The sequence below is a fragment of the Mesoplodon bidens genome (assembly GCF_964165515.1).
Source record: "Mesoplodon bidens genome assembly, contig: HAP1_SCAFFOLD_304, whole genome shotgun sequence".
NCBI classification, from domain to species: Eukaryota; Metazoa; Chordata; class Mammalia; order Artiodactyla; family Ziphiidae; genus Mesoplodon; species Mesoplodon bidens.
The window spans coordinates 136,393-147,872 of NW_027672087.1; the positions used below are offsets into that span (position 1 = coordinate 136,393).

The window sequence follows — 11,480 nt, forward strand, 5'->3', positions numbered from 1 at the left end:
TAGAACTAGCCTGCAGTTCTTAAAAAGTTTCAAGGGAAGCCAGAAATCCAAATTGCTCTGTGAAATATCCACATTTTAAAAGTAGCAAACCAATTCAAATTTTAAACTCTGCTGGCCAACAACATGGGCCACACAAAACACACCAGGTTGTAACCTCTGACGTATACTGTATAATGCTTTTGTTCTCATCTTCTCATATGATCCTCAGACTAGGGGGCAGATACTATTATTCGCTTCATTTTACAGATGGAGAAACTGAGGCACAGAGCAGTTTAGTAGCTTGTCCAAAGTTTGAGCATCAAAGCTGGAACTTGAGGTTTTTACAGTGTGCTTTTTTATCCTCATTACAAATGCATCCTTTTAGAAAGAACCTTTTCTTATCCTAAAGATAATACATATTACAAAATACAATAAAGTACAGAAAGGTCAAAACAAAGAAAAAACGACCACTAGTCCCAACATGCCCACATAAGCACTATTACTTAGTGTATTTCCTTACAGAAAACATAATTTCCCTCTTCATTCAATCAGAGGTACCGGCTGTATAGGTTAGGATCTGTGCTCGGTGCTGGGGATATTACAGTGAACAGCCATAGTTCCTGCCCTCAGAAGGCTTACAATCTAGTTCTTGTTCTTTGTTCCATTCATTGCCAACCTAGATGTGAATATCCAATGGGGCTTCTTCAAGAAGCAAAAGAGTAAATAAGCAGATAGTGCATGTCAGGTGGGCCCAAGGCCCCCAGCTGCCCAGTCCCACTTGGGCTTCCTCCCTAGAAACGAAATGAGGAGAGGATTGGACTCCTAGTGAAGGAGTTAAGATGCAGAAAGGGATAGGACTTGAGAGTACTATCAAACTCTCAACTCAAGTGGCCGAGGTCCTCGGTCTCGGCCCTCTCGTCCTCAAGGAAAGGGGTCGGGAGGGGGCAAGTGGTACGTGGCATCCAGAAAGATGACGAGGGTCCACAGGAAGAGGCGGTCCACCACCATGGCCACAAACTGCCAGTCCTCCTTCAACTGGGGGTAGGAAGATTAAACTGTTCCTGGGCTCCAGACAACCAGGGAAGGCGGCCTCAAGGCCCTGTACCGCACCCAGGTCCTCATACCACAGCTTTGAGACAAGGGCGGGCCCGCAGAATAGCAGAGAGCGAAACTGCGGGCGACGGATGTGAGTAAAGAACAAGTGGGAAGCCAGGGGGCGGGACCAAGTGAGGCAAACTTCCAATCAGAAAAATAATCGAGTTCTGGGGGCGGAGCCTAAGTTTGCCGGTGGAGCCAAGGCCACCCAGGCCTTGCCTTAACCCACCCTCTTTGGAGTCACAGCTTCGTGGTCCTCCTGTTCCCGCAGCTGTTGAGCGGTGTAGCTGATTGAAGAAACGACCTCCCGTAGGTCGGGAGGCAGGCACACAGCCCGGCTTGGACCATCGATAAATGGCCGCAGGTCCGGGGCAGACAGTTCAGGCTGGAACGTGGAAGAGGCGAGTCTGTTTGGCCACGACCGGGGCACAAAGACGGCCTGCGTGGGTGCTCTAGGCCCCGCCCCAGCTCCCTCCTCCAACGCCCATCCAGGTTTCAAAACGTGAGAGAGCCCTTCAGGTTCTCTTCAGCAGCGGCGACCTCTCTAGCCTTCCGCAATTCCTCCTATTCCCTTACGCTTTAGTTCCCACCTCCCCGCAAAGTGGGCAACAGAAGGGGTACTACAACTCCCATGATGCTCGACCACGACATCCTCTGAGAGCTTAGGACGCCTGCCTCCGCACAGTCTTCTGGGAACTGTAGTTCTCCCTCTCCCTTCTACGTGGGCCGTGGGGAGTAGATACTACCTGTTGGGTTTGGGGAAGAGAAAATCATGTGGTGGCTTGCGGATGAAATATTCATCTGTTCCCCGACCCCAGCCACTTCCTGGAGAATCCCTGAGAGGTATAGGAGGTGGCTCCGGTATCTGGTCTCTCTCAGGTTTGGGTCTCTTCAGACCCAGATACGGAGGGAGTTTGTGGATAAAGATCTGCTGAGTAGAAGAAGAGCCGTCTTGGAGGGGGCTCTTATGCTTTCAGACCAGAAGGGAAGCCGCCAACCACCCCCACGGCACGTGCCCATTCCTGCGCATGCGTGCATGCATCCCACAGATGAAATGCAACTACACAGCCCAAGAGTCCTTAAGGGGGCTAGGAGGCATCCTGACTGGAAAGAAAAGTTCTGAGGGCTTCCACCCTGATAGTACCTAACCCTGAGAATGCTTCCTTGGGACCCACGAAGGAGAGAAGTATTGATGAAGAGAGTCTGGGATCTACGCAATGTTAATGATGGGAGGATAAAATTAATTGGGCAACATTTCAACACCCAAAGACCTTGGCACTTTGACACTCTACCAGGAGTTGTAGTTCTCCCTCAGGTCTGTGAAAGGGAAGGTTGAAAGTTGGTGGGAGTGAGGAGCGATACCTGGACAAAAAGCCAAATACTAGGATTGAGAGTTAACACAGGTTGGAGAGGAGATCTTCTTACCTGACGGACCCAAAGGGGCATTTGGTGGGTGTGGGGTGAGCGATGGTGCAGGTTGAGGACTACGATGTTAAGGATGACTGAGAAGGTGACGAGGACCATGGTAAACATGAGGTATTTGATAATGACGGGGACAGACAGGGAGGTCTCAGGCACTTTGTCTGCCAGCAGCAGCAGGAACACAGTAAGGGTCAGCAGGGCAAAGATCGAGAGCCCCATCTGCTCTACTTGGGGGACAGAGGGGAAGGCGGAAGGATTAGGCTTTGCCAGAAAGCAATCTCCCTGGCATAATCAGTGACCGTGTTTCCAGCCCACTCAAGGACAGGCTTTTGGAAGGGCCAACTGCATGCAAATAACTCCTACATTTATACCTCCAACCTGGACTGATTCCCCTAAATTCCACACTTGTATCCACCTGCCTACTTAACCTCTCCATTTGGGTGTCCAATAGACACCTCGACCTTAACATGTCCAAAACTTAATTCCCTCACCACCGACTCCCCACACAGTCTTCCTCAGGTCATAAATGACAACTCGATCTTTCCTGTGGCTCAGGCCAAATCCCTTGGAGTCATTCTCAGCTCTCCTCTCTCTCATCCCATATCCAATCCATACCAAACCCTATTGGCTCTACCTTCAACATATATCCTGAAACTGATGACTTATCCCATCTACCACTACCATCCTGGTACAAGCCACCATTACCTCAGATCTGAGTTATTACAAAGGCCTCCTCTTTGCTTCATCCTTTGTCCCCCCTGCTGACTGTTCTCAACAGAGCAGCCACATTGATCCCGTTAAAATGTAAATCAGATCAACCAAGAGCCCCAAACACAGCCCAGAATGGGGGAGGCAAGTTTGCATACATCTGGTCGTGACCCAAGAGACCAGATGAGGAAAACTGAAGCCTGGGCTCTTTCTCACAGTCTGGGGAAATCAGGCATTGGGTGTCCATCCCTACATCTTACCTCCTCCCCAGAGGGTGGCTTCTGAGCCACCCTAAAAAGAATTAAGTTCTCTGCGCTCTGGGGGAGCTTTAAGATGCTGGGCGTGGGTGACAGGGAAAGGAAAATTGCTCTAAACTCTAAAGCACTGCTCTCCAATAGCATTTTTCATGATGATGGAAATGTTCTAAATCTGTGCCGTCCAATGCAGTAGCCACTAGCTCCATGTGGCTACTGAGCACTTAGAAGATCATGGCACTGAGGAAGAGAATTTCTTTTTTTTTTCTGGCCAAGCCATGAAGCTTGCGGGGTCTGAATTCCCCGACCAGGGATTGAACCACCGCCACATCAGTGAAAGCGCCAAGTCCCAACAACTGGACTGCCAGGGAACAGAATTGGATGTCAGGGAAATTCTGTTCCCTGAGGAAGAGAATTTTTAACTTTTTAACTTAATTTTTAATAGAATTAATTTTCCTTAACTTTAAGTAATTTACATTCTAATAGGCCTTTGGCTAGTGGCTACTGTAATTGACAGTGCAGCTCTAGGGCCTTGGGGATAACGGATTTAGCTAGACAGCGATGGAGGGAAAGCAGGGATAGTTTAGGTCCTCATCAGGCCCTGTGGGATGGGGCTGGGTTGGATGTCCTCAAAAGTCCACAGAACACTTCTCTTGTCTCTTTATTCCTCATGCTTATCTGTCCCCTCTTTTTCTAAGTTTCTCATCACACACTGATATCCCCACTCCTTGATGGTCTCTGGTGAGTTGTTGGATGTTGGAAGCCATCCTGGAGCCATTGCACCATGACAAAGTCATGAAGCAACGGAAGGCGAAACTGCAAGGCAGCGCCGTGCCAGGAAGGTGGACTACAGCTCTGTTGTTATGTTTTATGATAATAAGTTTAAATATAGGGGCAATTTTGGGGGGATGTTGCTCCACGTGAAAGAAAAATTCCTCTAGGACTCCCCCTCCTGAAACTACCACAGAATGGGAAGTACCCACTAAAGACCCAGGGAAATGGGTAAAGAATTAAGAGCCTGGAACTAAAGGGATATTTTTTTTATGAAAAACACCCTCTAGTATGGAGTTATGGCCATGGGCTGGAGTTCCTGATCACATAGGAAATTTATGGTTCTATTATAAAGGAAGATTAATTCTAGAAAAGCAAATGCCTAGAGCAGAATTAGTTGCTAGGATAGGGAGAAAGCACTGTCTCAGTTGAAGGAAACAACGAGAAAGGGCATGCAGGGTACATTGTAAATATTTTCGTGGAACCATTGTAAAAGGTTGCCCATGCAAGAAGAGAAATAGGAACAAGTAGCTTCAACTTTTACAACTAAAATAATCATATAACTGCTTGGCTTGGTTACTAAGAAATAACCTGTGATTAATGGGAACTTGGGAAATATTTTAATAGGACATCTAGAAACTAGGGGATATATTTTTTAAAAAAAAATCTTTATAGAACATTTTGAGGTTTGATTGTGCTAAGATTGTTTGGTCACATACCTGGTAATGTAATCAACTACAATATATAAACCTGTGATTGTAAACAATAAAGAAGAGAGAGAAACATGCAATGCTGATACTTTAAGAAGTGTAATAGATTTATTTCCTTCGCCGACGCTATCTATCCCTCGGGTATCCCTTGACTCGCTGGAGCTGGACTCCGGCAGCTGGATGTGGCCCTATGAAGGCGCCTGGGAGACAGAGCTTCGCACTTGACCCTGTCTGCTGTCTCTGGCGGGCATCAAAGACCACATGCCCTAGCCGGGTGCCTGCTGGTTTTGGGAGGCGTAGACATCTGGCGATAGTTCTGGCAGGCTGGGGGGATGGTATCGGGTGGTACACCCAGGCTTGGCTGCCTGTTCGCTGCGAGGAGGTTAGCAGGTCATTGTAGGCCCCCTGAGCCTTGGCAGAGCAGGAGTTGTGACTGGGTGGGACAGAAGTCCATGGTATGTGCTGCCCTGCATCCTCCTTTCGAGGAACTGTCTCAGATATAAATGACTTTTGGGTCTGACGTGGGCCCAAAACTTGGACAGAGTCAGTTCCTAGAGGGTTCTTGTGGAGGCCAGGGTTTGGGATAAGGCCTGAGTTGTTATGGAGGCCTCGTCTCTTGGATAAGCCAGAGTCTTGAGTAAGGGCTGGACCCTTATGGGGGCCAGGATCTCGATTAATTCCTGAGTCCTCGTGGAAGTTAGGGTCATGGGTATGTTCTGAGCTCCTGTAAATTCCAGCATCTTGGGTAAGGCCAGGATTCTTATGGAGGTCAGAATCTTGAGTAAGGCCTTGGCTCCTGCAGACTCCAGAAGCTTGGGTCAGGCCTGGATTCTTGTAGTCTCCGGAGTCTCGGGTAAGGCTTGAGCCCTTATGGAGGCGAGCGGTTTGCACAGGACCTGGGCTCTTATGGAGATCAGACTCCTGGCAAAGGACTGAGCTCTTGTTGACTGCAGAGTCTTGGGCATGGCATGGACTCTTCTGTGGCCAAGAATCTTGGGTAATGACTGGATTCTTCTGAAGGTCAGAGTCTTGGGAAAGGCTTGGATTCTTGCAGAGGTAAGGGTCTTTGGTAAGGCCTCGAAGTTCGTGGAGGCCTGGATCTTGAGCAAGGCCTGGGTTCTTGGGGAGGCCTGTGTCTCCGGTAAGGCCTGGGGTCCTTTGGAGGACAGAGCATTGGTTGAGACCTAGACTCTCATGAAGTTCTGGGGGTTGGGGCTGGTTTGGGGTTTGGGAAGTAGTGGATAACTGGGGAGGGATGGGGCCCTGGGGAGAGAGGACAGACTGAGGAGACTTGGAGGTTGGGGGAAAGGTGGGGGTTTGTATTAAGGCGGAGGGCTTCTGGTGGTTGCTGTGTTGATGAAGGACAAAGGATCTGGGAAAACAAGAGGCAGAGAAAGAGTGCATGGTGGAGGCATGGTGCATGGTGAGCTCTGGGCACTGGTCGGAGAATGGAAGCAAGGTTGAGAAGGTGCAGCATCCTTGGAGTACACCAGGAATTTGGGGTAGACTGGAGTCTGGGGATCCGTGTTTCTCTTCTCAGACTGGCAAGGGTGGGAGCTACAGTGAGTGAAGGTCTTGGACTGTACAAATTTGTCTTTGGCATCATTTGGGATCTTCCATTCCATAGTCCCCAACTCCACGTAACCCAGTATGGACCCTGTGGAGGGCTTGGCACTGTCCCCACTACATTGCTTCAGTGTTTGCTCAGCTGTACCAGAGCTCACCAGACCATGCCCCTCTTGGGGCCTGGAGAGGGTACCCAAGTCATTTCTGGAGTACCCAGAGTTCTGAGGGGGACACACATGGAATAAGTTCTGCTTTATGCTGCGGGCATAGTAGACCACATGGCCAGAGGAGAGGCCTTGGTCGAAGGTAGACAAGGTAGAGAGAATAGAATCTAGGATGGGGGTACGGGTGGTGGAAGGGACTGGAGGGGTCGTCAGGGCCATGACCAGTGCTGGGACAGAGGTTGTGGCAGAGATCGGGACAGGGGCTGGTGTAGGGGCTAGGGCAGGAGTAGTAGCAGGGGCAGAAGTTGGGGGAGGGACCAGAGTGTTGGCATGGGTATAGGTCAGATGAGCATGGGTCAGGGTGCAGAGAGAAGTGTGGCCCAGGAATTGGGCTGAGGCATGTGAGGGGGCCTGGGCTTGGGCCTGGGCTGGGGTATGGGCTGAGGTATGCTCCGGGCCATGGACCTGGGCAGGGCTGTGCTCAGGGGTGAGGGCTGGTGAGGGGGTCTGGGCCTGGGGGGTAGTGTGCTCAGGGAGGTGGAGTGTGGAGCAAGTCTGGGCCTGAGGTGGGGCGTGCACAGAGGGGTGCTTGTAGGAGAAGGTCTGGGCCTTGGCAGGAGAATGTGCAGGGAGCTGAACTGGGGGGCAGGTCTGGGCCCGGGCTGGGGCCTGGGCTGAGTCATAGTCTGGGGTCTTAGTCTTGCTCTCTTGGGGCAGGCAGAGTGGAACCACGTCCACCTTGCTTATCCTGCGGAGCTTGGAAGATGTCTCTCACCTGGAGTTAAAGGTGGCTTTGGACTTTAAGGCTGTGAACGGAGGGGCCTCCCCAGCTCCCACTACCCCCTCCTTCCACAGTCCCCGTGGAGCCTCCGTGGAAGCCCGAGCCCGTCCACACTGCGGCGGCATCCAGCAGCACTTAGAAGCCGTCTCATCATCTGTTTCTGGTATCCAGGATTCAAGGTGGTTTGGGTGCCTGTGCAGGAAGCTCGGGCGATGGTGGAAGCGGGGAGAAACTCTTGAACACAGGTTCTTGGGATCCACGGAGCAGCACATGCGATGGCTGCCTCCACAGCTGGCTTGCTTGTCTGCAGGGAAAGGCGAGATGGGACAGGGCCTGGGTTCCTGAGGGGCTGAGAATCAAGGCAGGGATAGAAGAAAGGGGACAGGCCCACATCCCCTGAGGCCACACTGGCGCCCACTTACCTTTGGGGAAAATACGGTTGAAACCTGCCCGCAAGAATCTCTTCAGATGCATCCAGAGCTGAGGGAAGCAAGGGAGCGTGGAGTTCGGGATCAGGGTGAGCCCTGAAATCCAACCCTTGTCCGGCCACACTGCAGCAGCCATCCCATCTCAGCCCCTTCAAGACCCCAGGGCTCCCCCAACCACACTGCCCAGATCCTGCCCTCACCAGAGTCACCACGTTGATCCACACATTGAGCAAGATGATGCTGACCAGGATCAGAAGAATTGAGTCTCCTAGGTCTTGGCATTTCCTGGGTGTGGTGCCAGAGCACGCCTCGGCTAGGTAATGGGTTTGCTCAGCCATGGCCGGGGGTCCCAGGACTGCCTGGGTCCGCTGGCCTCCATATATGTATACTGGGAGACAGACTGGGTCATAATGGGGCAGGTGGTGGCGTCACAGTGAGGGAGGGGGACGAAAAGGAGGGCCAGGCGTGGCATTCCATGGTTCCCCGGGTGAGGTAAGCTGAGCCTGGACAGCCAAACAGGGCCCGGAGGCCGGCACACCTCCCCTCGAGGTGTCAAACATTCGCTCACCGCCCACTGACTCACTTGTTCAAATGTCACATTCCATCTCTTGGCCCCTCCTGAGACTAGAAAGACCTTGGCCTCAGAGCCCTGCGGAAGGCCTGGCTGGAGTCCAGAGCCTCAGCCTTCTTCATGCCCTTCACTGGCTGTGGAGCTGGACCTGCCCAGATGTGGAACCTCCCAGTTTGGAAGCAGCTTCTTGTTTGAGGCTCTTTGGGGACAGGGACAGCTGAGACACAGAGGAGGTGCCCAGAGACCAGTGGTGTGGAGACTGCAGCTGCAGATCTACTTAGTGCATGGTATCGGACCAGGAGGGGCCTGCTGGCAGGACTGTGGCCACTAAACCAAGGGGACCCTCAGGCCCAGAAGGGGACACTGGCTTCTTATTGCAGGAAGCCAAAGGCAGGGACCCAAGCTGGCAGAAGGAGTGGCGCTTCCAAGCCACAGACCGCCAATGTTTTCTGGACCATGGCGCTCTTTATTCCTCTCTCCATGCCCTGCCGCTCCCCACCCGCCCCCATTAGCTGCTGGCCAGTTCATTTTCCCAGCCTGGCTTCCGTGCAGAGAGGGCCTCGAGGCCGAGGTGGAAGGTAGCAGCGAGTTGGCCCGCGCTTGGCTTCCCGCACTTGCCGCTTCAACTCCAGGCTGTCATACACCTGGTAGTTGGCATTTCCCCCTGGGTTCCGGCTGAGTGGCATGAAGGTGGGCGGGGGTGGAGGGTGTTCGGTAGCCTGGACGTCGGGCAGAGTCTGGGAGGGGCGGAGGAGCAGCGCTGAGCTGGAATCCGAGGCCCGCTGGTAGAGGCCTCAGCCAGCACCGTGAGGGAGGCGGAGGCGGCCAGAGGGTGCCGCACAGGCAGCATCTCTGCCCATTCGGCCGCCCAGCGCCACACCTCGTGGGGATCCCGGGAGTAGTTCAAGTGTCCCGTGGAGTGGCGCGGGCTGTGGTTGGGCTGGCTGTGAGCACAGCTGTGGAGGCTCCGCCCGTGGGCCGGTGGGGAGTTGCGCTGCCAGGCTTCGGGCCGGTAGCCCTGAGGCACCAGAGCTGATGGAGGCTCAGAGCCCTCCAGACCACGCCGCCGCTGATCCCAGGAGTCATACGGGAGATGGCCCCCTGAGGGGTAAGTTCTGTGCCCCCCAGGGACCCACGAGCTGTTAGGGGGCAGCCGTCGGGTAAGTGGTGGAGACGAGGTCCACTGGTCAGCATCCACATTGCCCCAGATGCGGGATGGCGAGCAAGGGGCCCCGAAGGACTGCAGCCCTAGCTCAGACTTGGCCTCCACACGCTTGGGCATGCGGTGCAGCTCGGGCGACAGGTAGAGACAGGCTGGTGGCTGGATGGCCAGGATCCCACCCTGTCGACCCCAGAGGCCCACGTTGGAGGGCAGACCCATCTGCCGGTAGAGCCCTCCCCAGCACCCCCACGGGTACTTGGGTTGTGGGAAGGAAAGCTGGTCCTCCTCCTCCAGGTAGGAGTCCGGGTCCTCCCAGCTAAAGGAGGGCATCGGAGGCAGCTGTGACATCCCGTGGAGGCGATGCGGCCTACGGAAGCCTGAGCAGCTGGAGGGGAATTTTCTAAATTCTTGGGCCTCCCCTGGTGGCTTCAGGGGTGGCGGCTGCAGCTGCGGCTACGGTTGCGGAGATGGTGGTAGGAGGACGAGGAGTAGCAAGTGGACCGGGCCATTCTCACTTCCACAGGGTCCAGGGTGCAGTGCATGTGGATGTCTTGGGCCTTGGCTGGAGGATGTTTGGAGGAACTTTCACAAGCCTGTGAGATTTCATCTGTGGGAGTCGAGAGTCCGTGAGGGCAGGGCAACTGTCAGAAGATTTCAGGGTTGGGAACCTGGGAGCCTGGGTTTCTAGGGCCCTGGGAATGGCGAGGCGGGGTGCCTCCTAGCTGTCTTCTGTAGTTACTTTTCTGAATAATACAATACATGGTCTTGTCTAAGGCATTCTGGAGCCCATGCCATATCTGGGGTGGGGTGGGGTGGGGTGGGTGAAAATGAAGGCCAGGCTCTCTACCCTCACCACCACTCCCAGCCAAGACCGTTCCTGCAGACGGAGGTGCAGGCTGCAGCTGGTTCCCACCCTCAGCCATCTTCACCCCTACTGGTGATCCCCAACCATCGCTGACCATAGTTGCCATGCTGATCCCAATGCTGACAAGAATGACAATGCCCAGCAACAGGAGTAGGAAGTCCTCCGCATTCTGGGTACTTTCTTGGTATTGATGGCAGCACCCCAGGTTGTCATACCAGAGCTGCTGTTCCATGGTGGGCGGGTCCTAGGGCCGCCTGAGCCGTGGGACGCCCCACCCCCCCAACCCCACCGGCCCTGACCCACACTGCACTCATGCCAGGACCTGGGGACACCCCCCAACAGGTGAGGGACCATGGTCATAATGAGGCACATTGCAGGGAGTCACAATGCGGAGTTGTCCAATCTTTCATCCACTCAGCTGGTCCTTTAGGTGGCCGTCTCTGCCCTCGGCTCCCACTACATGGAGCCTAGTCCCCAGAGTTCAGTCTGTCCTTCTGTCTCCATGGGGCCTTGCTTAACTTGATTTGCAAGCAGGGTTGCTACAGATGAGAGACAGTCTTCATAGTGACTGGATCATGCATATAGGATTTCCTCCATTTCATTGTTCAAGACATTAGGACCGCTTACGTAGCCTGTTGGGCTTCTTAGAACTAGCCTGCAGTTCTTAAAAAGTTTCAAGGGAAGCCAGAAATCCAAATTGCTCTGTGAAATATCCACATTTTAAAAGTAGCAAACCAATTCAAATTTTAAACTCTGCTGGCCAACAACATGGGCCACACAAAACACACCAGGTTGTAACCTCTGACGTATACTGTATAATGCTTTTGTTCTCATCTTCTCATATGATCCTCAGACTAGGGGGCAGATACTATTATTCGCTTCATTTTACAGATGGAGAAACTGAGGCACAGAGCAGTTTAGTAGCTTGTCCAAAGTTTGAGCATCAAAGCTGGAACTTGAGGTTTTTACAGTGTGCTTTTTTATCCTCATTACAAATGCATCCT

The 11,480-nt window shown here is 53.2% G+C and overlaps 2 protein-coding genes and 1 pseudogene across 3 annotated transcripts; all 3 read right to left on the reverse strand.

Annotated features, from left to right (window-relative positions):
• Positions 1-133: 133 nt before the first annotated feature.
• Positions 134-3,129, reverse strand: LOC308610584 (acetylcholine receptor subunit beta-like). The gene is made up of 4 exons (XM_081259665.1): positions 2,500-3,129; positions 1,821-2,002; positions 1,319-1,481; positions 134-1,014 (listed from the first exon to the last, which is right to left on the reverse strand). Exons 1-4 carry the CDS (start codon positions 2,713-2,715, stop codon positions 901-903), a joined length of 675 nt encoding a protein of 224 aa, XP_081115791.1. The 5' UTR covers positions 2,716-3,129; the 3' UTR covers positions 134-900.
• Positions 3,130-3,554: 425 nt separating this feature from the next.
• LOC308610598 (uncharacterized protein) lies at positions 3,555-8,943 on the reverse strand. The gene is made up of 4 exons (XM_081259673.1): positions 8,079-8,943; positions 7,873-7,930; positions 7,445-7,754; positions 3,555-6,095 (listed from the first exon to the last, which is right to left on the reverse strand). The coding sequence occupies exons 1-4, from the start codon at positions 8,214-8,216 to the stop codon at positions 5,066-5,068; spliced, it is 1,536 nt and encodes a 511-aa protein (XP_081115799.1). The 5' UTR covers positions 8,217-8,943; the 3' UTR covers positions 3,555-5,065.
• On the reverse strand, positions 8,558-11,258 carry LOC308610599 (uncharacterized protein SPEM2-like; annotated as a pseudogene). The gene is made up of 2 exons: positions 8,949-11,258; positions 8,558-8,648 (listed from the first exon to the last, which is right to left on the reverse strand). The product of its transcript is annotated as an uncharacterized protein SPEM2-like (transcript).
• Positions 11,259-11,480: the final 222 nt, after the last annotated feature.